Below are 22,166 nucleotides of genomic sequence, written 5' to 3' on the forward strand. Positions count from 1 at the left end.
TCTCTATCGAACTATCAACCATTCTGGCAGTTTTGGGAAAGATACCAACACTGAATTATCTTGGCCTCTCATGAAGAATGAATTATCTTCTCATCTTCAGAGGTAAATTACTCCATAACAGGATTCAAGCACACTATTCGGGGCAATATGGGACAATAAACCAGTATTGCTCTTACTTACATGCTGTATTTGCTTTGAGGATAGAGATAGGACATTGTTTTTTAGGGCTGTTCATCTTCACAAGCACTTGGTTTTTGTAAAAAATACATAAAAATAAAGACAAAACCAAGAAACCCAGAGATTTTCCAACACAAGAGGTCACTCATTAGCTATTACTGAGCTGAGAAAATCATAAGCCAACTAAGGTTTGGCACAAACCAAGGGGTATCTCTGATTGTTTTAAAACTATTAATGTGTTAAAATGATCTGGGTATGGATTCATTTCCTTTGCTCCATTTTTACTACTGTTAAGATCTGTTTGAAGATACAAACTGCAAATAGTTTGATAAATAGATTTAACTTCTTTCTAGTTTCACTCCAGTTTTTATATGTACTTCAACATTCTTTATTTAAATTCTAACTTGTAATTTCTTTCATCAATTCTACATATTTATCCTTTTACAGCAATAGCACTGTTAAATAGTACCTTATTTGTCTTCTTTCTTCAGAAGCTGAAGAACACCATTATCACAAAGCTGTAGTAATCCACACCAATAGATCTGTCTACCTCATTCTGATCCTACTGTCCTACTGTGTGCTAGAACATAGTATTTTCAAAAGTATTTTGTGGTAAGCTTGGGATAACAACATTTCTCATGGAGTACATGGATTTATGACTAAGACCACCTGTTAAATAAATAAGTGGTTATATATAATCATTCAAAGGAGTTGCTAGAATCCTGCATTGTGGGGCTGTGCCAATACCTTGTGCTGCTGTGGAAGAAAACAGACATCAGGAAGGAGCTCAGGTTCCAAAGCAGAAAGTGCCATAGTCTTTTTGGTGGTTTGCATGTTCATTCGCATGTGTGGTTTGCATGTTCATTCGCATGTGTGGATAGGTAGCTTGAGACACCTGTGGCTGTCTGTTGGGCACAAAGAGTAGCCAAATCAGCTCTGAGGACTGGGCTCTTTCAGGGGGTTATTTTTGTTGCTTTTTTAAAAGAAGAGACTGAACAGAAAGCAATGGTTGAGAATTTGAGGGAATGGGGGAGAAAGAGAAGTAGAGAAGGTTGACAGTACGGACCTTGACAATGAGGGCTAGTCTACATGGTGCATTAGTTCGCATCAAAGAGGTGTAAATTCTGGTTTCCCATCCTTTCCCAGGTAAAAGTGTGGACCCTTCAAACAGTACCACGTTAACCATGCACTAAGGAACTTTTAGTGTGTACCAGCAGGACAGGGCCGCCCAGAGGGGGGGGGCAAGTCCTTCCGCCCGAGACCCGCAGCCGAAATGCCGGGTCTTCGGCGACAGGGGCCCCCCACCGCCGAAGACCCCAGGCCCCCGGAATCCTCTGGGCGGCCTGGCAGCAGGGTCCGCATAGGCTAGTCAGTGCGCGACACACTGGTGCTCTGTAGAATTTACATCCTTGTGGTGCGGATTAACACACTGTGTAGACAAGATCTAAGTGGCAAAAGCTGTACAGATGAAGGGGAGCCTTTGGCCAAAGGCTAGGACTGGCTAAAGAATAAAAGGAGAGTGAAAAAACACAACTTTTACCAGGGAAAGGATGTACCGTACCTGTGCAAAGAGCTCATTCATAGGCCAAGTCTTTCACATGTGCAAGTCTGAGGTAAGGCATTTAAATCCATTGAGTCCCGTGAAGTTAATAGGGTCTACCAAGTGCTCAGCATCTCTGAAAATCAGGACTCTTATTCAGTTGCCTATCTAAAGATTTTATATCTTTTGGTCCTTAGGTTTAAAACATTTGGCCATTGTCTTCAGAACATACTGTATTCTGCTCCATTTCTACCACTTGATTTACTAAACAGTGGGTGTCATGCTCCTTCTGACTGAGGTTTCTAGAAATGTGTCTTGCTGTTATGCAGTCCACGTGCTTGTCATACCCATTTGTTATATTAAAAAAAAGAAAAATTAAAATTCTGTATAAAGAATCAACAACAGCTCTTCATGCTTTTTGGATTAATTTCTAGAAAACTACACTTTGTTTTCTCACTCTCGCTGAGTATATTTTATCAATGAATTTCTGAAACAGGAAATGCTTGGTTGCTTTTGTGTCTGCTAAAAATGTTTTGTTTGCATTAACAGTAAATATTGAATCACTTTGCAAATCAACCCTTGAAGTACGATTGCTGTTTTGACAGCTTGGATCAACTAGTGCTCCTTCTTTTTATGAAGGTTTATCCTGCCAAGACATTCTTTGAATACTGATAATGTTGATCCTCTTGCCAGTATGGGTATGTTAGAAAGAGGTATTTTTTCTTCTTTCATCACCGTGTTCCTTGAGAGCATATTGAATAATGAGACAGCCAAATAGAAATAATTTACAAGAGTATTCTGAGAGTTTATTTAAAGTTGACATTACCTGATGGAGAACCAGGCACATTCCAGAGTTAGCTACTCTTGTTTAAACAGCGTCAGACTTTTCAGTCCTATTTGCCATATTACAGCCACCTGTAAACTCCTGGTATATTTTGCACTATAAAGATGGTTGTCCCCTGGAATTGGAACTTTCTCGTTGCCACAGCAGCTACAACAACTCCAAATCCTTTGCTGTTTAAAATCTGTAGCCACTAGCTAAATCACTAGAAAATATGAGCATTTGCATGCACTTTGACCTACTGTTTGTGAAATTCCTTAACATGTGGAAAGGAAGACGATACATAAAATTTCCATGTGGGTCACAATGAATAGTTCCCTTCCAGCCATCTAGATCGGTCCACAAATGGTAGAGATGTGTTTTAGGTTGCTAAAGTTATTGTAGAAGTACTGACAATTTCAGATACAGCATCTTGGAATGATTATGAGCTATCATTTCTCACAGGTCCTGCAATGAACCACTGTCCTCCAAAGAGGGGTTGCAGGCAGCACCCAGCACGGCAGTTGCAGCTGCTGCCATGGGACTAGAAGATAATTCAGGGATACAGGGATTCCATACACATGGTTTTAGACCCCGGCAGATCTTGGTAGATTAATGGGTTTCAGGATTAAACCTCCTTTAACGGAATAATCAGATGGAAACTCCACAAGTAATACCAGCGTGATAGGTATTTCTAAGATACCTAAGATAGGTGGGATGAGATTCCCAATATGATCCTTAAAGATCACAAAACTGCACTGGCATAGTTAGCTGTACGCCATTTCTGACATTGACAGCTCTGCTTCGCTCCCTCCTGGGCCCCTCGGCTAGCATCAGGGGCATGTCAGGGAAGGGAAAAAGTGTGGTTTGAGTGCACTGCACTGTGGTTTTCTGCTGATGTAAAATCCTATTTACTGCCATTGTACAGTAGAGAAGATTTATGGTTGCTTTAATTTGAGGCAGGGCTGAATTATCACTTGGCAACCCCTACGGTTGGGGAGCTCGAAGCTAGGATATTACCACCTGTGTCATTCTAGACCTGTCCCCGCCAAAGTCCTACATCAAGCACAGATTGTTGCCCCAGTCTCGGGTATGGCCAGAACTTCCCAGTCCCTGTGTGAGGAAAACCAGTATGGGGGACAGTTGAGCTCTGTGTCTTTAATATGCAGTATTCAAAAGGTTTTTCCCTAAAAGTTCCAAGCCTAGCCTATTTTGGAGTGTCTCTTTTCTGGAACGTGTATGGCGATACATCTTTGTTTGGCTGTGGGCTCTATGATACTTTGACACAAATATTATTGACCAAATGTTGTCTTAATTTTTTACTGTCCATCCTCATAGTCCCTTCTTTCATTTTTTCTGCATGCAGGAGGTTAGTGCAGTACTGTACGTGATAATAAGTATATGGACAAAAACTGTGAGTTGATAAGTAAATTTAAATGAATTGAGTGACACAGTTACATTTTGCAGAGCAAATAAGTCCACTATTTCTGTCATTCTTATTTCTTTGCTCTTTTCTATATACGTTATTTAAGGCTGATTGTATTTCTCCATTATTACCAAGTGTGTACTCCTATTCAAAAGAAAACCTTAACTAAAAGTTGATTTCCTAGTCTGAGTCGGAGAGCTAGGATGATACAAGCATTTCAGCCATCTTAAATTGTTTCAAGCTTTATTTTAATTGTTTCAAACTTAGTATTTTTGTAGGGTAAAAAAATAAATATCAAATAACCCAATCAATAGGAAACAAATATCTTGTCATATCTTAAAGCGGTGTATTGGCTATTCCTGTATATGAGTCTTGCTTAAGTTACACAGAATCTTATGTGGTACGTGTTCAACTCTTGGCAGAGGGCTAGATAAAATAATCCTAAATAAGAATACTTTCCCTTGTATGTTAAATGAGTTGAATTGTGTGAAGTTAACTTGGTTAGCACATCCAGAGTCTTTGCCCCCCAAAAAGATGAGCAATATGGTAACTGAGAACTGTAAAGCACAAACTTGAACCTTTTAATAAAATGGAATTCAAATTGATATTGAAGCAAAATGCATTGCTCAGGTCAAATTCTCTAAGATTTAACCCCCAAACATACTATATACATCTATTGTTATTTTCTGCTGAAGGAAAAAAACTTGGTTGGAGAAGGCAAAAATGATAGTGGGACCCAGTAAGTAATTTTATCTTCATACAAACTGAAACAGCTCAATATGTTTGTCATACATTCTACTGGGGTGAAATTCACCCCTGGGCAGATGACCAGCACACGGCCTATGGACCATTTGAAACTCCCACATCAGTGCACAAAATAGGGCTTAAGTGTTGGATAGGTCTTGTGCTGGCCCCTTTGCCCGGGGATCAATATCATCTATGGTATGGGGAAATTCAGGTTTCACAAATTAAGGATCTGTTGGCTTTTTTTCCCTCCAAAGGTTAAAATTTGCACTTGTCTCGGGGACATGCACCCCACTACAATTTGTATTTCCACATTCAGCTATAAAAAGATCTGTCATAGGTCTAATCGAGTATGGCAGTTCCTATCTCTCCAGTGTCTTGTTACTGACCATGGTCAGTATCAGATACTTCAAGGGATGGTGCAAGAAACCTCTCAGTAGGCAGTTGTGGAATAATCTGCCCCTCATGCAAGTGTAGTCCTAAACTGTAGTAGTTAGAGATTGTCTTAAGCCTTGAAGTATTTTTGTCTCCTTTCCAAAACATTTATTAAAGCATATTAACTATTATAACTCTGGATATTCTTGTTATCCATATAAGTGTCCAATTCCTTTTTGAATCTTGGTGAGTTCTTGGCCTCAGTGATGACATGTGGCAATGAGTTCCACAGTCACTTTTTCTACACAGAGCATAATTTATTTCTTTTTATGACTTTTGAATTTGCTATTTTCAATTTCATGGAATGTCCCTTATTTCTCGTAGCATAAAATTTCATGAATAAAAGTTATGCATGTACCTTCTCTGTACCATTCATTATTTTGTATATTTTCATCATGTCCCTTCTTGTCTCCTTTCTAAAGTGAACAATTCCAACCTTTCAAGTCTCTCTTAATATAAGAATTTTTCAATGCTTCTGATTATTTTGTTGCTTGTCTCATTAGCACACTCTAATTCTGCAATATCTTTTTTGAGGTGGGGATGAACCATTATTTATATAATGATACAGTAGAACCTCATTTATCTGGTCTAATTAACAGGGCCAGATCAGATAATCAAAACTCCGGATAAACCAGAGAATGGGACAATGTGATGCTGTAGCACCATCTAACGGAGGCAAGAGAGATCACCTGCTTCTAGCCCTGGAGTCCTGGTTGTTCAGTAAATGCAGAGAGCTGGTTAAGGGAGGGTCGGATAAATGGGGTTCTATAGTATTATATATTCTGTATTAGTCTCCATACCATTCCTTGTGCATCCTCTAATTTTGCTTGCTTTTTAATTGCAGCTGCATACTGAGCAGAGATCTTCATTGAGCAATCCACAGTAATGCTCAGGTCCTTTTCCTCAGTTGATAGGATTAATTTAGATGTCAGTTTGTGGTGATGATGTGAAATTGGAGCATAAGAGTGGTAAATTAGGCCTCTAAACTAGAAGTTTTAAAGAATACAGGGGACTTGTGGTTGAGAATTGGCTCATAACTTAGTAGGTTTAGGTGTTTTGGATATTTAAAATGTAATATTTTCTCAGAAGGGAAAATTAGAATTATCAATGAAGTTCTGTCATAAATCTAGAGCAGCGGTTCTCAAACTTCATTGCACCGCGACCCCCTTCTGACAACAAAAATTACTACACGACACCAGGAGGGGGGAACGAAGCCTGAGCCCAAGGGCTTCAGTCCCAGGCAGGGGGCCTGTAACCTGAGTAGTCCAGGCCTGAAGCCTTCGGGCTTCAGCTTTTGCCCCAGGCGGGGGGCTCAGGCTTTGGTTTCCACCCCAGACCCTAGCAAGTCTAAGCCAGCCCTGGTGACCCCATTAAAACGGGGTGGTGACCCACTTTGGGTTCCCGACCCACAGTTTGAGAACTGCTGATCTAAAGTAATGCTGTAGTGCATCAGGTCAGACACTTTGAATTCCTATGTGTGTAGTTAACAGCTGACTGTGATTTTAGTCTTCAACATTTTCCAGTTTACTACTTCATTATTAACTGTTTTTGTTTAACAGTGTCGTTTTAACACTGTGCAGAACTCAGGAGCCCCAAAACAGCTTACATCACAGGGTGAGGGCTGCTTCTCCAGTGCCTTGCACTTTGTATTTAAAGTGTATTTTATATGAGTATTGATTTGATCCAAAGCCCATTGAAATCAATAGGAGACTTTCCATTGATTTCAGTGGGCTTTGGATTAGACCCAAATGAGGTGCAACAAATGGAGAATCAGGCCCTTTGATTTGGAATTTTTCCTCCGAGGAGCAAGTCTTCTGCAGTTGCGTTTGAAGGTTTGTAATCTTCATACCTGCAGTCTTCAAAGAAGCACATGAAATCTATAACAGTCTTAAATCTTAAAGTATATGAATGTGCAGGAATCTAAAATGGTGGGTGCAGTTAGGACACTGCAGACTTTGTTTTGTCCAACCTATTTATTTTTTAATTGAAAAGGACTTTGAGTTTTGTGAACGGTGCTGGATTGACAACATTGCAAACTGCATACCCGCAGAGCCTATATGCTGGTGATGTAGACTTCCCAACTGCCCTGCCAATGTGCCTGAGCCCTAACCTGGAGGGTGATTTAGTCTTTATGTCCAATCACTCTACAGCCTCTTTGCCGCGGAAGCCAAACAGGGTGCTAATTATGGTATGGTTTTTTTTGTGATGTGAGCACCTGTCTACTAGGAACTGTGCAGAGACCATCAACTCATTTTACATCAGCCACCGAACAGCTGTCAGATGGTAACAACCTTTGGTCACTACCAACCTGGACTGAATTCGAACTGGTGACCTAGAGGTGAAATGCTCTGTATCCTATTACTAATTCCTTGAGCCATCCAGTTTCCCATCCATCACACTTTTCAAGTGACAGCACAGTATATATGAGAAATCTCGTAACAATGACTGGTTCAAGTGTACAGTATGTACTGCAATACCTAATACATGTCTTCAGCTCTTGCAGGCATTCAGACTGCTTTACTTTGTATACACAGGGGAGGGATTAGGAGAGGAAGCCATGAGGAAATAATTTATAACAATTTCTTGGAGGTGTGCCTTTTTATAATCTTGCCACTGTGTTTTGTTACAGTGATATCCTGTTTTGCTTTTGTTGACTAATAATAAATACTAAAAAGAAAAGGCTTTTAAATGCTTTTAAAAATGGGATTCAATTCTCAATCTCCCACTGCAATTTGTGTAATCTCACTGATTCAAACTATCTAATTCTCCTGCCCCAAAAATATAAATAAAAATCTAAAAGCCCCAGAGGAGTTTTTATTTGATCAACCCCTCTGCAGAAACAATGTGGACCTGTGAACTTTTCCCTACAGTTTAAGAATCCATATACATTACTGTTTTAATGGTAAAACATTACCACCACCACCCCCGGTGAGAGATGACATCTGGACACTGCAAGTTTTACTTGCAGAATTGCCTCCTTATTCTGTCATGCATGGGAGCAGAGTTTCTCTATCCCTTCCCTATGGATCTGGCAGAGTGAGTTGGTCAGAGAACTTGCAGCTCCCTCTAAAATCTGTGTGGATTTTGGGGGCTTTGTTGGAGGCTAGGGCTATCCACAGGGAGGCCCTGTGACCCTGCAGTGCCTTCCAGTTCCTCTTGATGCCTTCCAGTTCTTTAGCAAGCATGACTCTTAAACATCATGCTGCCGAGAGCTTCTCCACCACCTGCTTCTCTGAAATGTCTCCCTCCTTGGGAGGGTTTGCTCACATCGCTGAGGGAAAACCTGAGTGAGTAAGTTAGTGCTGACAGAATCAACATTAATTTACTCAGGAAATCCCTTGGGTTTGTGGGGTGAGGGGGAGATAATGCTGTGGAAAATTACTATCCCCCAAACTTGCCTGTAGCCCACCCCTTCCTTTCTGCAGTGTCTGATATCTACTGAGGCATATGTTTGTGTTGGGGGCCAGGGAGAGATGTATGTGGAGAAGGAGCAGCTAATGCCATGAAGGTGGCACACTTCCATTCCACATCTTTTTGGGTCCCTTCCACCTATAGAATGGATAGGACAATTGACCCTTAATCCTTAGGGAATCCTTAAAATATTTGAGGGTTGGGGGAGAGGTTCCCCCACCCTTTAAGTTACTATTAAAAACTGGTGACCAGTTTCAGTGGTAGCCGTGTTAGTCTGTATCAGCAAAAAACCCGAGGAGTTCTTGTGGCATCTTAGAGACTAACAAATTTATTTGGGCATAAGCTTTCGTGGACTAGAACCCACTTCATCAGATGTCTGAAGTAAAAGATACAGGAGCAGGTATAAATACATGAAAGGATGTGGGTTGCTTTAACAAGTGTTAAGTCAGTCTAATGAGATAAATCAATTAACAGCAGGATACCAAGGGAGGAGAAATAACTTTTGAAGCGGTAAGAGAGTGGCCCATTACAGACAGTTGACAAGAAGGTGTGAGTAACAGTAGGGAGAAATTAGTATTGGGGAAATTAAGTTTAGGTTTTGTAATGACAAAGTGGTTGGGTCATTACAAAACCTAAACTTAATTTCCCCAATACTAATTTCAAGGCAGATTATTAAACATATAAATACACTAATGCTGACAAGAACAGGGAGACAGTCTGCTCCCTGCCTGCTAAGTGTATGCCTGCTAAGCAGAAGAAAGTTTGGTAATGTAGGTTTAATTTAGATTCCCTTAGGTTTACTTTGACAAGACTCTCAACTATAGTTTCTTCCCCATAAAAATGTATTAATGATTATTGATTCACCATAAGGAGAAGGTGGTGTAATTGTTTCTTTACCTTCCCTACAGCTCCAGCCACTTCTCCTGCCAGTTTATTTTCATTTTCCATACCTCCTAGTAGACAGGCTATAGTAGTTATCTTTAAGTGGTTAGTAGTGACTTTCAGTAATGCTTGCTGTAGGCTGTCGCCAGCTTGTCACTTTTCTGTTTTAATAAACCAGCTAATCTGGAGTTTTATAGGAAAATTTGGGAAATTTGCAGTTTGTCTATACACACATCCTGTAAAACCCCCACAAAAGCTGGCAGCCTCTTTCTGCTTTTCAGAAAAAGATTTATGGCCTGATTCAAGAAACACTTAAGCATGCACTTAAATCCATTCTTATTCAGGACCACATGTAATGTGCATTAGCTATCGTGCTATAAAATGCCAGTCGAGACAAGGCACTCTAGTTTTTACCGCATTATGTTTCCCTCACCTAGCTACTTTACGGTAAAGATTACAGACTTGTCTCCACTATGATTTTAGAGCATGATAGCTAGCATGTGTTAGTTATCACCTGGTAAATGCGCACCTTTTTTGGCAATGAAGACACTACCTTTATGGATGTAGTGCCTTTCAGCTAAGGATCTCAATGTGCTTTACAATGTCAGGAAAAATTAATTACTCCAATTTGTCAGCTAGGTAAACTGTGGTTCAGGCAGGTTAAATGACTCACTTAAAGTTACAGTGTGCATCAGTGACAGTCAGAAATAGAATCCAGTTCCCTTGACCTCCAGTTCTCTGTTTTGACTATTAGATTTAGATTTCTCTTTTGTTGGTAAACAAGCACAATTATGCTGGTAAAAGTATTAACATGGCTGCTGGTCAGAGTATTAAAAAACAAGGCTGGTTGAGGAGCAGGGTCTGGCCCTATGACCTTCCTTATTGTCTTTGGAAAGGATGACTCTGAAGAGCTCTTGTTCTTCAGGAGCATAAAAGCATTGTTCCCAGCTCCTGCTGTGGGATGCAAATGAGGGACTCTTCCCCCACTTATTATGCACCTGCTCAAAAGACCAAGAATAATCTTGGCCTATATATATGTGCTCTAAAATTTAGCAACAGAGATGTATGGTCTTAATGACGTGTGTGTGGGTATAATTATATAAAATGTATCTACTGTATACACAAACTCTGATTGTGTCAATACACTAATCTATGCCTGTGAAATAGATATTTATATGTGTTATGGCTTTTTATGCCTTCTAATTCATGCAGTGCCCCTCAATGAAATGGGGCGGGAGCCAGGATATATTTGGTCAGCTCCAACAAAACCTAAGATGGTCTGTATGTAATAATATATCTTTAATTAGGGTGTTTTTGCAGTGTCATCATACTGACTAGAGTCAGATTCTTACTTGGCTCATCACAGACACCAGGCTTATGTGACCTAGAAAATATAAGGGGGTGTGTGTATATATATTTTTAGCACAATTTCAGGTTGTAAACCAAGGTTATAAAAATCAACTGTTGCAGGAAACTCACTGGGAAGTACTGACACTTTCAAAAATAAATATAAGTAGCATTTCTTCTTAACAGCTTTGATTCTTCTTCTTTTTCAAAACCTGTTGGTGAAGTCACTGAATTTATAATGTATTCTTTAGATTACCAGTTATTTTTAAAGTATCATGCCGTGTTGTTTCATAGTGTGCAGCCAGTTCTGAAAATGAATCTAAACCAATCTGTTGTGTGGTTACCCGATATGCACGTTTAACTAGTTGACTGACCTCTGCAATGTAAGAACTTTGAGCTAACGTGTTCTAGTAACTAGATTCAGGAGTTTTGCCTACAGCTTTTAATCCTGACATTTAAGAAATAATGGATCAGTAAAAATGTGCCCCCAAATTATTAGCAATTTCCTCTTTTACAGAGTTTGCATTTAGTACGTTCTTATGTTCCATAGCTTTCTTAAGGCAGTTTATTAAAATGAACTTTTTTCAGCCATTCAGCAGGTCAGGCAGTGTAATGACATCTTTGCATTAATCAACAGCTAGGATTTATATCTGTACCTGTGGCATCACGTTAATACAAGCTAAAATAAACAGTGTGATGTTTATATTAGTTGTGTCACAAGCATCTTTCTCAGTTTGGTCACACGCATTTGAAATATAATATCTAGTAAAGATAAATCGTTTGGCACTTTTGATCACTTAAAATGTAGCTATAACTCAAAATAGAAGCAGTAACAAATATGTTTTTTTTTTAAAGAGGAACTCACTGCTTTGAGGATGTTTATGGGGCAGGGAGTAGAAAGAGGTACAGGGAGGAAGAATTTCCTTCCCCCACTACTCACTCTATGAAGCACCAGCAATACCACTTCAGAGCTGCTGCTAAATCCTCAAGGCAGCAGTTGCCCCTCTGTCTACTGTGCTCACCATTCAGCAGCACAGTGGGAACCTCAGTGGAGCTCCTATGGAACTCCTAGAAATGTGGCTCTTCTCATCCTGTTGTCCACCACCAGTGAACCAGAACCACTAAATTCCGGGCTTTTCAAGCTTGCAGTGGAAGGAGAAGGTGATGGTCACAGTGGCCCTATGACTATATTCTTATACTCTAAGTGAGTTAGACTCAAGTAGCAAGTCCAGCAGTACAAACAGTGTTCAATGTGTTTGATGTGTAATTAGAAGAAATAAAGATTGGGGAGCAATTGTAGTCTCCTGTATCTGCAGTCCTGCAGCCTGAACATTCCACCTGTTGTGCAGAAAGTGAGTATCATTTTTATAGGAACTCAATGTTCTTCAATGGAATGCACCCTGCAAGGCAAGGAAATAACTTGGAGGACAGGTGGGATTTTAAGGCTCTGTATTATATTTCTTGAGGTTGTAGGTATATTTTTTGCTCCGTTATCATATTTGTAAATCACATCCTGTACTTGAATACTATGAACTCACTTTGTATTTCTTGGATTCCTTGCACATATTAGGACACTTTAAATTCAACATTGTAATGCAAACGAATTTCAGGTTAAATCTAACATTTTTTATCTTAATTTATCCTGTTGTGCTTAGATGCTGAAGCCCTTGGGGAATGTTGCATACTAAAATACACTTAGATGCAGCTATTTGATTCCTATAGTCAACATGAAGTACTGGTTAAAGTCTATGTATAATTATAAAGATTTTTAGTGCTCACTAGGAGAGGGGATTTAGTCAGACCATTCCCATTAATTTCAGCATGGGTTGTGTGGCTAAATCCTCTAGTTTACTTTGAAAACCTCAACTAAGGTATGTCAATAATATCTGTAACAGATATTTGCTGAGAGTCTGTAATGGTTGAGGGAGCTCAAGCTATTGTAGTTTAAGTCATTCATCTGTGGATTTGTTTACACAAACACTTAGTTTGTGGCAAGCTGGGATGTCGATCTACCCCACCGGTGTTTGTCGTTCCCCCTCCCCCATTATGGCAGGGGACAAGGTGGGTGGGACCCTCAGGCAGACCCCACTGCCCCTCCTCCACCTGACCCCCCCGTCACTCCCCCAGCCTCTACCGCCGCTGTCGAACCACCTGCTACCTCCCCCGCTGGGGCGCTGGCAGCGGTGGGCAACGGGGTGACCTCCACTGCTGCCATGTCCCTCGCCCCCTCTGATTCTGGGGAAGCCCATCCAGCCGCTGGAAAAGGCCAGGGCAAAAAAAAGGGTAAGGGCCCTGCCAAAAAGACTAGCTTGCTGCATGCTAAGTGTCTGTATAGATCCTGCTGCTGTGCACTAAAAGTTCTCTAGTGTGCTTTGATCTCTCCCACTTTGAAACAGGAGTAGATTAAAACACACTAGGGAACTGTGCCATAGCATGGTCCACATGGCTAGTGTATGGTGGGCTAGTGTAGGGTAGATTTACACCCCAGGTTGCCAAAAACTAAATTCATGTAGATGTACCTATATCTTAAACTCCTGAATACCTGAATATGTGTCTGAACAATATAGATGGTAACAGGAGCAGCATTTTTCATGTTAAATCTCATAGGTATCTAGGAGCAGTTTAAAAAAATAAATAAAAGCACTTAATACATACCACCCATTTTTTCTTCTAACTTGCCCAAAAAGAGGGGATTAACTAAAATGCAAGGTTGTATGTTAACATTGGCACAAAATGACAAAAGCTAAGAGGTTCAAAGCTAAGTCTGTACTTCTGTCTTGGACCTTGTCTTCTCTGGGATCTGAAATCCAGTGTAACTTGTCTATCTAGGGGCCTGCACCAACATAGCAAGGTGTATAATTAATAGTATAGCCTTTTTTTATTGTTCTCAATTGTATAGCACTTTACAAAGGTGTGAGTAAGCAAGCATAATTTCCTTCTTTACACAAATAAAGAAGCTAAGGCAGAGAGAGTGATAGTTAGACACTGAGTTTAGGAACAGAAATCTAACCTAATGATTCCCAGGCCAGTGATTTATACTTTGGCCATGGTACTATGAGCATCATAACTCCTATATTATGATGCCAGCCAGTATGAAGAATATGCAAGATGCATTTTTAGGACCTCCAATCTGATACAGTTACAACCATACAAACCCACTGACTACATGTATGTATGTGAGGGCGGAGTGGATCCATAATATATTCTTTTGCTGATTACTTTTCAGCAATTGCACAAATTTCAATTCTTGCAGAAATCCTTGTAAGTTAAAGTTACATCCAGGATCAATATATATGTGGGAACAGAATCCTTCATTTTCTTGTTCGTTATTTAAACTAGGAGTAAGATTTTATGAGATGATATATCATAAAGTACTGTCACGTGTATGTTCATACTAAAGCTATGAATGCAAGAGGATCAAAGTATAGAATGTTACATGTCCTGTATAAGTGTGCAATTGTGTATATATGTTTTCAGTCATGAAATGTTGCAGATGACTTGAGTTCAACAAACTTAAATATAATGTCAAAAATTTGACTCTGTGCCATTTTGTTTCAGGCAGTTATTTGGCAAAAGACCAGGGTGTCAGATCACAAAATGTCCTTTATGTCAGTTCTGGGAACTGCCGTTATGGGCAGCATGGTACCTTTTCAACATCGCTGTGAAGATCCTGAGGTAAATTTTTAAACGTTCTTCTCCCAGCCCCCATGACAAACCCACCAACAAAGAAAAACCCAGCATTTAAAAAGAAAAGGCTTCTAAAATTGATTTAATTCCTTTACTGCTCAGTCCCTAAAATTAATTGGTTTGATGATTGAAAGTGCTCTCCAAGAATCATCAAATCAGGACTCATGTGGCAGTGATCAAATGGCAGCAAACATAGTTGTGACAAATGCAGAATTACTGATTACTGTGTACTCTCTAGTGTAGGATACATGGCCTATGTGCAGGTGGGTGGCCTGTTTAGTTATCTCTACTTTCAGATCATTATCATCACCATGGCATCTCATGATCTTACAATACAAAACGTCCTCTACATTTGTAAAAGGGCAGTTAGAGGTATCTGTACAAAAACAACAACAATTATTTTTAAAGGAAGATATGCAAAATTTCCCCTAAATCTAAATTTAAAGGAGTTAACGGGTACGATTTTCAGAAGTGCTCTGCATTGATCTTACTGTGCTCATATTGACGTTAATGGGAGCTTTGCAATTGCTGCTTCCTTTGCAGGAGATACCTTACTAATATTTTCAGAGGTATATTTTAACTCAGAAATCCTCTATTTAGTTTTAGATATCACGTAAAGGAATAACTTGCTCCTCTGTTGTCTAGTAATTGTTAATTTTGTTCTTTATCTTGCAGCTATAAAGGCTGACTAGACTAGCATAAAGAGAATTGAAGCATAATCTGTCTAGTAAAATGGTTGTTTAGCATGTCCATAAGAATATTGTTTTATTAGTTTGTTCATTCAGATGTCACGCTTAAACTGAGCTTATGCAAACCCTCATATACATTGAAGTAGGAAAATGAAACTGCTTTAGATTTTGAGCTCTCCTCTAACAGCTGGCATAGGAACAGGACTACAAAGAAACCACTCTGACTGGCAAATGCAATATTTGTTGTATGTGGTGGGCATTCAGCATTTATGTGGGAGGAATCTGAGGCAATAAGTAGGGAATGGAATGGAATGAAGGGGAAAGTGGAAGCTATGTGAGTTCACCTAGGCAGACAAATCCTCAAACCACTAGCTGGTAGATTAGTGAGGTGTTGCATATGCCTTGATTAGAAGTTGGAGGAGCAAGAGAGCCCAAGCTCAGGCTTCCTAGAAGTTGGGAAATGCCAGAATTAAGGTTGCCTGTGCAACCTTAATTCAGTTCCCTGCATTTTAATACAGGCTTTAATTACATGATCACATGCTGTCTTTTCCACAAGACTGCTGCCTCATTCAGTGCACAGAATGGATGATGCTCATTTAAGGAACAGCTATTCAATATTTTGTTTTCTCCTTATTGTTCAGTGGTTGGCCCTATGTCTTTTATATTTTACGCTATTCAAACCCTGGTCTAAAGGCTGAGTTGTTAATTTCCTCATTGGCTTTCTATGATGCTCATCGCTATACGATTTGAGTGCTTCAGGAATATTAATTTATTTATTTTTGCAACACCCCGTGAGGTGTGGGTATATTACTATTCCCATTTTGCAGATGGGGAACTGAAGCATAGAGCCATTAAGGTCAAAAGTATCCACCAATTTTGGGTGCCCAATTTGAAATACTCAGGATCTGATTGTCCAGAATATTTAGCATTATATAGTACATTATGTGTTCAAAGCACAGCTTCCATTGCATCTATGAATTGTAGAACTGGAAGGGACCTCGAGAAGTCATCTAGTCCAGTCCTCTGCACTCAAGGCAGGACTAAGTATTATCTAGACCGGGGTCTCAAACTCAAATGACCATGAGGGCCACATGAGGACTAGTACATTGGCCCACGGGCCGCATAATTGACACCTCCCCCCGACCACCGCCGCCCTCGGCCCTGCCCCCTCTCCACCCCTTCCATGAGGCCCCGCCCCTGCCCTGCCTCTTCCCGCCCCTGCCCTGCCCCCATTCCAACCCCTTCCCCGAATCCCCACCCCAACTCTGCCCCCTCCCTGCCCAGGGGGGGCAGGAGGGATATGGGGTGTGGTGGGGGGCTCAGAGCTGGGAGTTGGGGTGTGGGGTGCAGGAGGGGTGAGGGGTACAGCAAGCAGTCAGGGTGCAGGGTGCGGCAGGGGGCTCAGGGCAGGGGATCGGGGTGCAGGGTGCGGCAGGGGGATCAGGGCAGTGGGTTGGGGTGAAAGAGGAGTGTCGGGTGCGGCAGGGGGCTCAGGGCAGGGGTTGGGATGGAAGAGGGGTGCAGGGTGCGGCAGGAGGATCAGGGCAGTGGGTTGGGGTGCAAGAGGAGTGCAGGGTGTGGCAGGGGGTTCAGGATGGGGTCGGGGTGCTCAGGGCAGGGGGTCAGGGTGCAGGAGGCATGCAGGGTGAGGCAGGGGGTTCAGGGCAGGGGTCGGGATGCAGGGTGCAGCAGGGGGCTCAGGGCAGGGGGTCAGAGTGCAGGAGGGGTTCAGGGTGCGGCAGGGGGTTGGGGTGCAGGAGGGGTGCAGCATGGGGCTCAGGGCAGTGGGTTGGGATGCAGGAAGGGTGAGGGGTGAGGCAGGGAGTCGGGGTGCAGGGTATGGCAGGGGGTCGGGGTGCAGGGTGCGGCAGGGAGCTCAGGGCAGGGGGTTCGGCTGCAGGAGGGGTTCAGGGGGCAGGATCTGGCTCGGCGCGTACCAGGGGCAGGGCAGGCTCCCTGCCTGTCTGCCCTGCCCCCACAAGAGGCTGGAAGGTGGGGGAGGGGCTGTGTGTTTCTGTTGCTTGAGGCATCGCCTCCAGCAGCTACCATTGGCCGCGGATCCCCGTTCCCGGCCAATTGGAGCTGCTGGGGGCACTGCCTCAAGCAACAGAAACACACAGCCCCTCTGCCCCCCCTTCCCCACGTTCCAGCCTCTTCCTGGAGCGGCGCAGGGCAGGCAGAGAGCCTGCCCTGCTCCCGGTGCATGTCCGGCCGCCGCTCTGGTAAACACTGGGGGAGGACAGGGGGGTTGCGAGGGGCTCGCGGGCCACAGAAAATCACCCCGCGGGCCGCGTGTTTGAGACCCCTCATCTAGACCATCCTTGACAGGTGTTTGTCCAACTGCACTTAAAAATCCCCAATGATGGAGATTCCACCACCTCCCTAGGCAATTTATTCCAGTGCTTAACCACTCTGACAGTTAGGAAGTTTTTCCTAATGTCCAATCTAAACCGCTCTTGCTGCAATTTAAGCCAATTGCTTCTTGTCCTATCCTCAGAGGTTAAGAAGAAAATTTTTTCTCCCTCCTCCTTGTAACAACCTTTTATGTACTTGAAAACTGTTATCATGTCCTCCCTCAGTCTTCTTTTCTCTAGACTAAACAAACCCAGTTTTTTCAGTCTTCCCTCATAGCTCATGTTTTCTAGACCTTCAATCATTTTTGTTGCTCTTCTCTGGACTTTCTCAAATTTGTCCACATCTTTTCTGAAATGTGGCGCCACAACTGGAAGAATACTACAGTTGAGGCCTAATCAGTGCAGAGTAGAGCAGAAGAATTACTTCTCATGTCTTGCTTACAATACTCCTGCTAATACATCCCAGAGTGATGTTTGCTTTTTTTGTAACAGCATTACACTGTTGACTCATATTTAGCTTGTGATCCACTATGACCCCCAGATCCCTTTCCGCAGTACTCCTTCCTAGGCAGTCATTTCCCATTTTGTATGTGTACAACTGATTGTTCCTTCTTAAGTGGAGTACTTTGCATTTGTCCTTATTGAATTTCGTCCTATTTACTTCAGACCATTTCTCCAGTTTGTCCAGATCATTTTGAATTTTAATCCTATCTTCCAAAGCACTTGCAACCCCTCCCAACTTGGTATCGTCCGCAGACTTTATAAGTGTACTCTATGCCATTATCTAAATCATTGATAAAGATATTGAACAGAACCGGACCCAGAACCGATCCCTGCAGGACTCCACTCGTTATGCCCTTCCAGCATGACTGTGAACCACTGATGATTACTCTCTGGGAACGATTTTCCAACCAGTTATGCACTCACTTTATAGTAGCTCCATCTAGGTTGTATTTCCCTAGTTTGTTTATGAGAAGGTCATGCGAGACATTATCAAAGTCTTACTAAAGTCAAGATATACCACATCTACTGCTTCTCCCCATCCACAAAGCTTGTTACCCTGTCAAAGCTATCAGGTTGGTTTGACATGATGACAAATCCATGCTGACTGTTATTTATCACCTTTATTATCTTCTAGGTGTTTGCAAATTGATTGCTTAATTATTTGCTCCATTATCTTTCCAGGTACAGAAGTTAACTTGACTGGTCTGTAATTCCCTGGGTTGTCTTTATTTCCCTTTTTATAGATGGGCACTATATTTGTCCTTTTCCAGTCTTCTGGAATGTCTCCCATCTTCCATGACTGCTCAGAACTTCTACAGATCATCCCCCCCAGGGTCTTAATTCAGGCATCCAGAAAATGAGGAACACACAATTAGCGACCACCTTTGCTTAGTTTGGTTTAAGTGACTTGCCTAACATCACACGGGGACTCTGTAGCAGAGGCAGGGATAGAATTTAGTTCTGCTGGGCAGAATTCAGCTGCCTTATCTCTGAGACTGTCCTTTCTCTTCCTGCAGTTACCTGCCTCATTCAGTACACACCTCCCAACTTTTGCAACAAATGAAGCAGAATCCCACAGACAAGGCTCCTTTATTATACAACTCTGATTCATCCCCATCCTGATTCATCTGACCTGAGCACTGAATGAGGCAAACATCTTTTTGGAAAAATATCATTTGATCATGTAATTGAAGACTGTACCATAATACATACACACACACAAGGCAGAATTAAGGTTGCACAGACAACCTTAATTCTGGCATTTCCTATCTTTTGAGTTCTTCATTTTGCAAACTTAACATTCTTTTAACTGTGTGGATGTGGGTGTATAATTTCCTAGATTGTTTAAAAAGCAAAATGAAAAAACAAATTCTCCATGAATGAATGCAAGTCAAGATAGGGAAAGAACGGGTTAAAGGATATTTAGATAAGTTAGATGTATTCAAGTTGGCAGGGCCTGATGACATTCATTCTAGAGTACTTAAGGAATGGCTGAAGCAATCTTGGAACTGCTAGCAATTATCTCTAAGAACTCCTAGAGGATGGATGAAGTCCTTGAGACTGGAGAAGGGCAAACATAGTACCTATCTTTAAAAAGGGAAACAAAGAGGACCCAGGAAATTATAGACCAATCAGCCTAACTTCGATACCTGGAAAGATACTGGAACAAATTATTAAACAATCAGTTTGTGAACACCTGTCGGATAATAAGGTTATGAGGAATAGCCAGCGTGAATTTGTGAAGAACAAATTTCCTTTTTTGACAGGGTTGCTGGCCTAGTGAATAAGGAGGAAGTAGTAGATGTGATATATCTTGATCTTAGTAAGGCTTTTGAGACAGTTCCACAGGACATTCTCATAAAAAAAACTAGGGAAATATGGTCTAGAGATGAAATTACTATAAGGTAGGTGCACACCTGGTTGAAAGACCAGACTCAAAGAGTACTCATCAACTGGGAGGGCATATATAGTGGGGTCTTGCAAAGGTCTGTCCTGAGTCTGACGCTATTCTGTAATTCATTAATGATTTGGATAATGGAATGGAGAGTATGCTTATAAAATTTGTGTATGACACCAGGCTAGGAGGAATTGAAAGCACTTGGGAGGATAGGATTAGAATTCAAAACAAATTTGAAAAATTGGAGAATTGATCTGAATTCAACAAGATGAAATTCAATAAAGACAAATGCAAAATATTACACTTGAGAAGGACAAATCAAATGTACAGCTACAAAATTTGGAATAACTGGCTAAGTGGTAGTATTGCGAGAAAGGATCTGGGGGTTATAATGGATCATAAATTGAATATGAGACAACAATGTGATGCAGTTGTAAAAAAGGCTAATATTCTAGGGTGTATTAACAGAAGCGTTGTATGTAAGACTTGGGAGATAATTGTCCTGCTGTATTCAGTACTGGTGAGGCCTCGGCTGCCATACTGTGTCCAGTTCTGGGCACTACGTTTTAGGAAAGATGTGGACAACTTGGAGAGAGTCCAGTAAAGACTCACAAAAATGATAAAAAATGTAGAAAACCTGACTGTGAAAAAAGAGCATATTTAGTCTTGAGAAAAGAAGACGGGGGCGGGGGGGACTGATAAGTCTTCGTATACGTAAAGGGCTGTTATAAAGAGGATTTTGATCAATTATTCTCCATGTCCACTGAAGGTAGGACAAGAAGTAATTAGCTTAATTTGCAGCAATGGAGCTTTAGGTTGGATATTAGGAAAAACTTTCTAACTATAAGGGTAGTTATGTTCTGGAATAGCCTTCCAATTGAGATTGTGGATTGCCCATCATTGGAGGTTTTAAAAACAGGTTGGACAAACACCTGACAGGGATGATCTAGGTTTACTTGGTCCTGCCTCGATGACTTGTCAAGGTCCCTTCCAGCCCTACATTTCTATGATTCTATCATGTGGCATCATATTGAGAGCCACATGGGTCATCAGCAGGGTTGGAACCTTTGGATCCACTTCACCGTCCCCTCCCACTTGAGCTAAGAGAGTAATTGATAGTAGTAATAGGTTGAGATCCTCTGTGGACCAGCACTAAAGGGGGATGATAAGCTTTGCCCAAGAGTTTTACATATGTTTACTTACATTAGAGGAATTGTGAGACTCGGGACTCTTGGACTCCATTTCAGACTCTGAAGGAAAGTGTACTCTAGTAGGTACAGATTCTTCTGCCTTTCCCTCCAACCTGTCCCTGTCCTTGTCCCAGTCTTGTCTTGTCCCTGCTCCATCTCCTTGTCCCATTTCCATTCTCCTTACCAACCTGTTGTCTCCACTCATCCCAGTCTGTCTCATTGCCCAGCAAGTCCTAGTCTCCTCTTCTGGACTCCCAGTCCTAGTCTCCTTACCCAGCCATTCCTAGTTCCCCTCTCCCATTTCCTCATCTGATCTGTGCTGCCCACCCCGAATCCAGGCATCCCCATGCTCACATTCCCCACTGGCTCCCAGTCCCACTCTCCCTCACTGGGCCTCTTGTTCAGTCTCAATATTCCACCAAGCTCTTTGTTCCAATCTCTGCCAGCCTGCTCCAGTTCTTCTTCTGCAACATGGCTTCTTGTGTTCTCATTCTCCTTATCCCCATCACCTCCTCCCCACCTTACTAGTTCCCAGTCTCCCCCATCAACTCCCAGTTTCCCTTTCTCCCACTACCTCAGTCTCCTGTCACCAGGTTCCTTGCCCCATTCTACCGCGTTCCCTCCCCCACCAGGTCCAGCTCTTGTGCCCTCTGTCTTTGCATCGGGCACCTTCCACTTCAATGGCTGCCTGGATGTCAGCAGGGTATTAAGAGCACAGGAGAGGCAGGCTCCCTGCTCTCAGTCCAGGTACTGGATCTGGATCTGGACCCAGCATGACCCAGAACAGTTGGGAACTGCAGTTGCAAGGAAAGTCCTCCTCAGCCCTTACCTGGAGGATGCCCAGTGTGGACAAAATCTTTGGGGAATTAAGCTGTGATCTAGCAAGTCTCTCCTGAGCATGTCCAAACTGATTTTTTTCCCCAAAGTCTTCTAACTTGACCAAATTTGGGTGAATTTTCGTGGAGGTTGCAAAAGGCACATCCCTGACACAAAGACCCACTCCGCCCATCAAATTTAAAGTCACAAAGCATGGGGTTGCTAGAGCTTCTTAAAAAAAATCACC

The 22,166-nt window shown here is 42.0% G+C and overlaps 1 protein-coding gene across 4 annotated transcripts in view; it reads left to right on the forward strand.

Annotated features, from left to right (window-relative positions):
- PMS1 (PMS1 homolog 1, mismatch repair system component) overlaps window positions 1-22,166 on the forward strand; it is an 85,893-nt gene that overhangs the window by 32,106 nt on the left and 31,621 nt on the right. For all 4 annotated transcript variants that reach the window (XR_004647748.1, XM_034786489.1, XM_034786490.1 and 1 more), the window contains one exon: window positions 14,341-14,457. Coding sequence is in view for 3 of the 4 variants with exons in the window: in XM_034786489.1 (XP_034642380.1) it covers window positions 14,341-14,457 (117 nt within the window). In the remaining variant the exon portion in view is untranslated. The remainder of the gene's footprint in view (window positions 1-14,340; window positions 14,458-22,166) is intronic.

The sequence above is a fragment of the Trachemys scripta genome, chromosome 11, assembly GCF_013100865.1.
Source record: "Trachemys scripta elegans isolate TJP31775 chromosome 11, CAS_Tse_1.0, whole genome shotgun sequence".
NCBI lineage: Eukaryota > Metazoa > Chordata > Testudines > Emydidae > Trachemys > Trachemys scripta.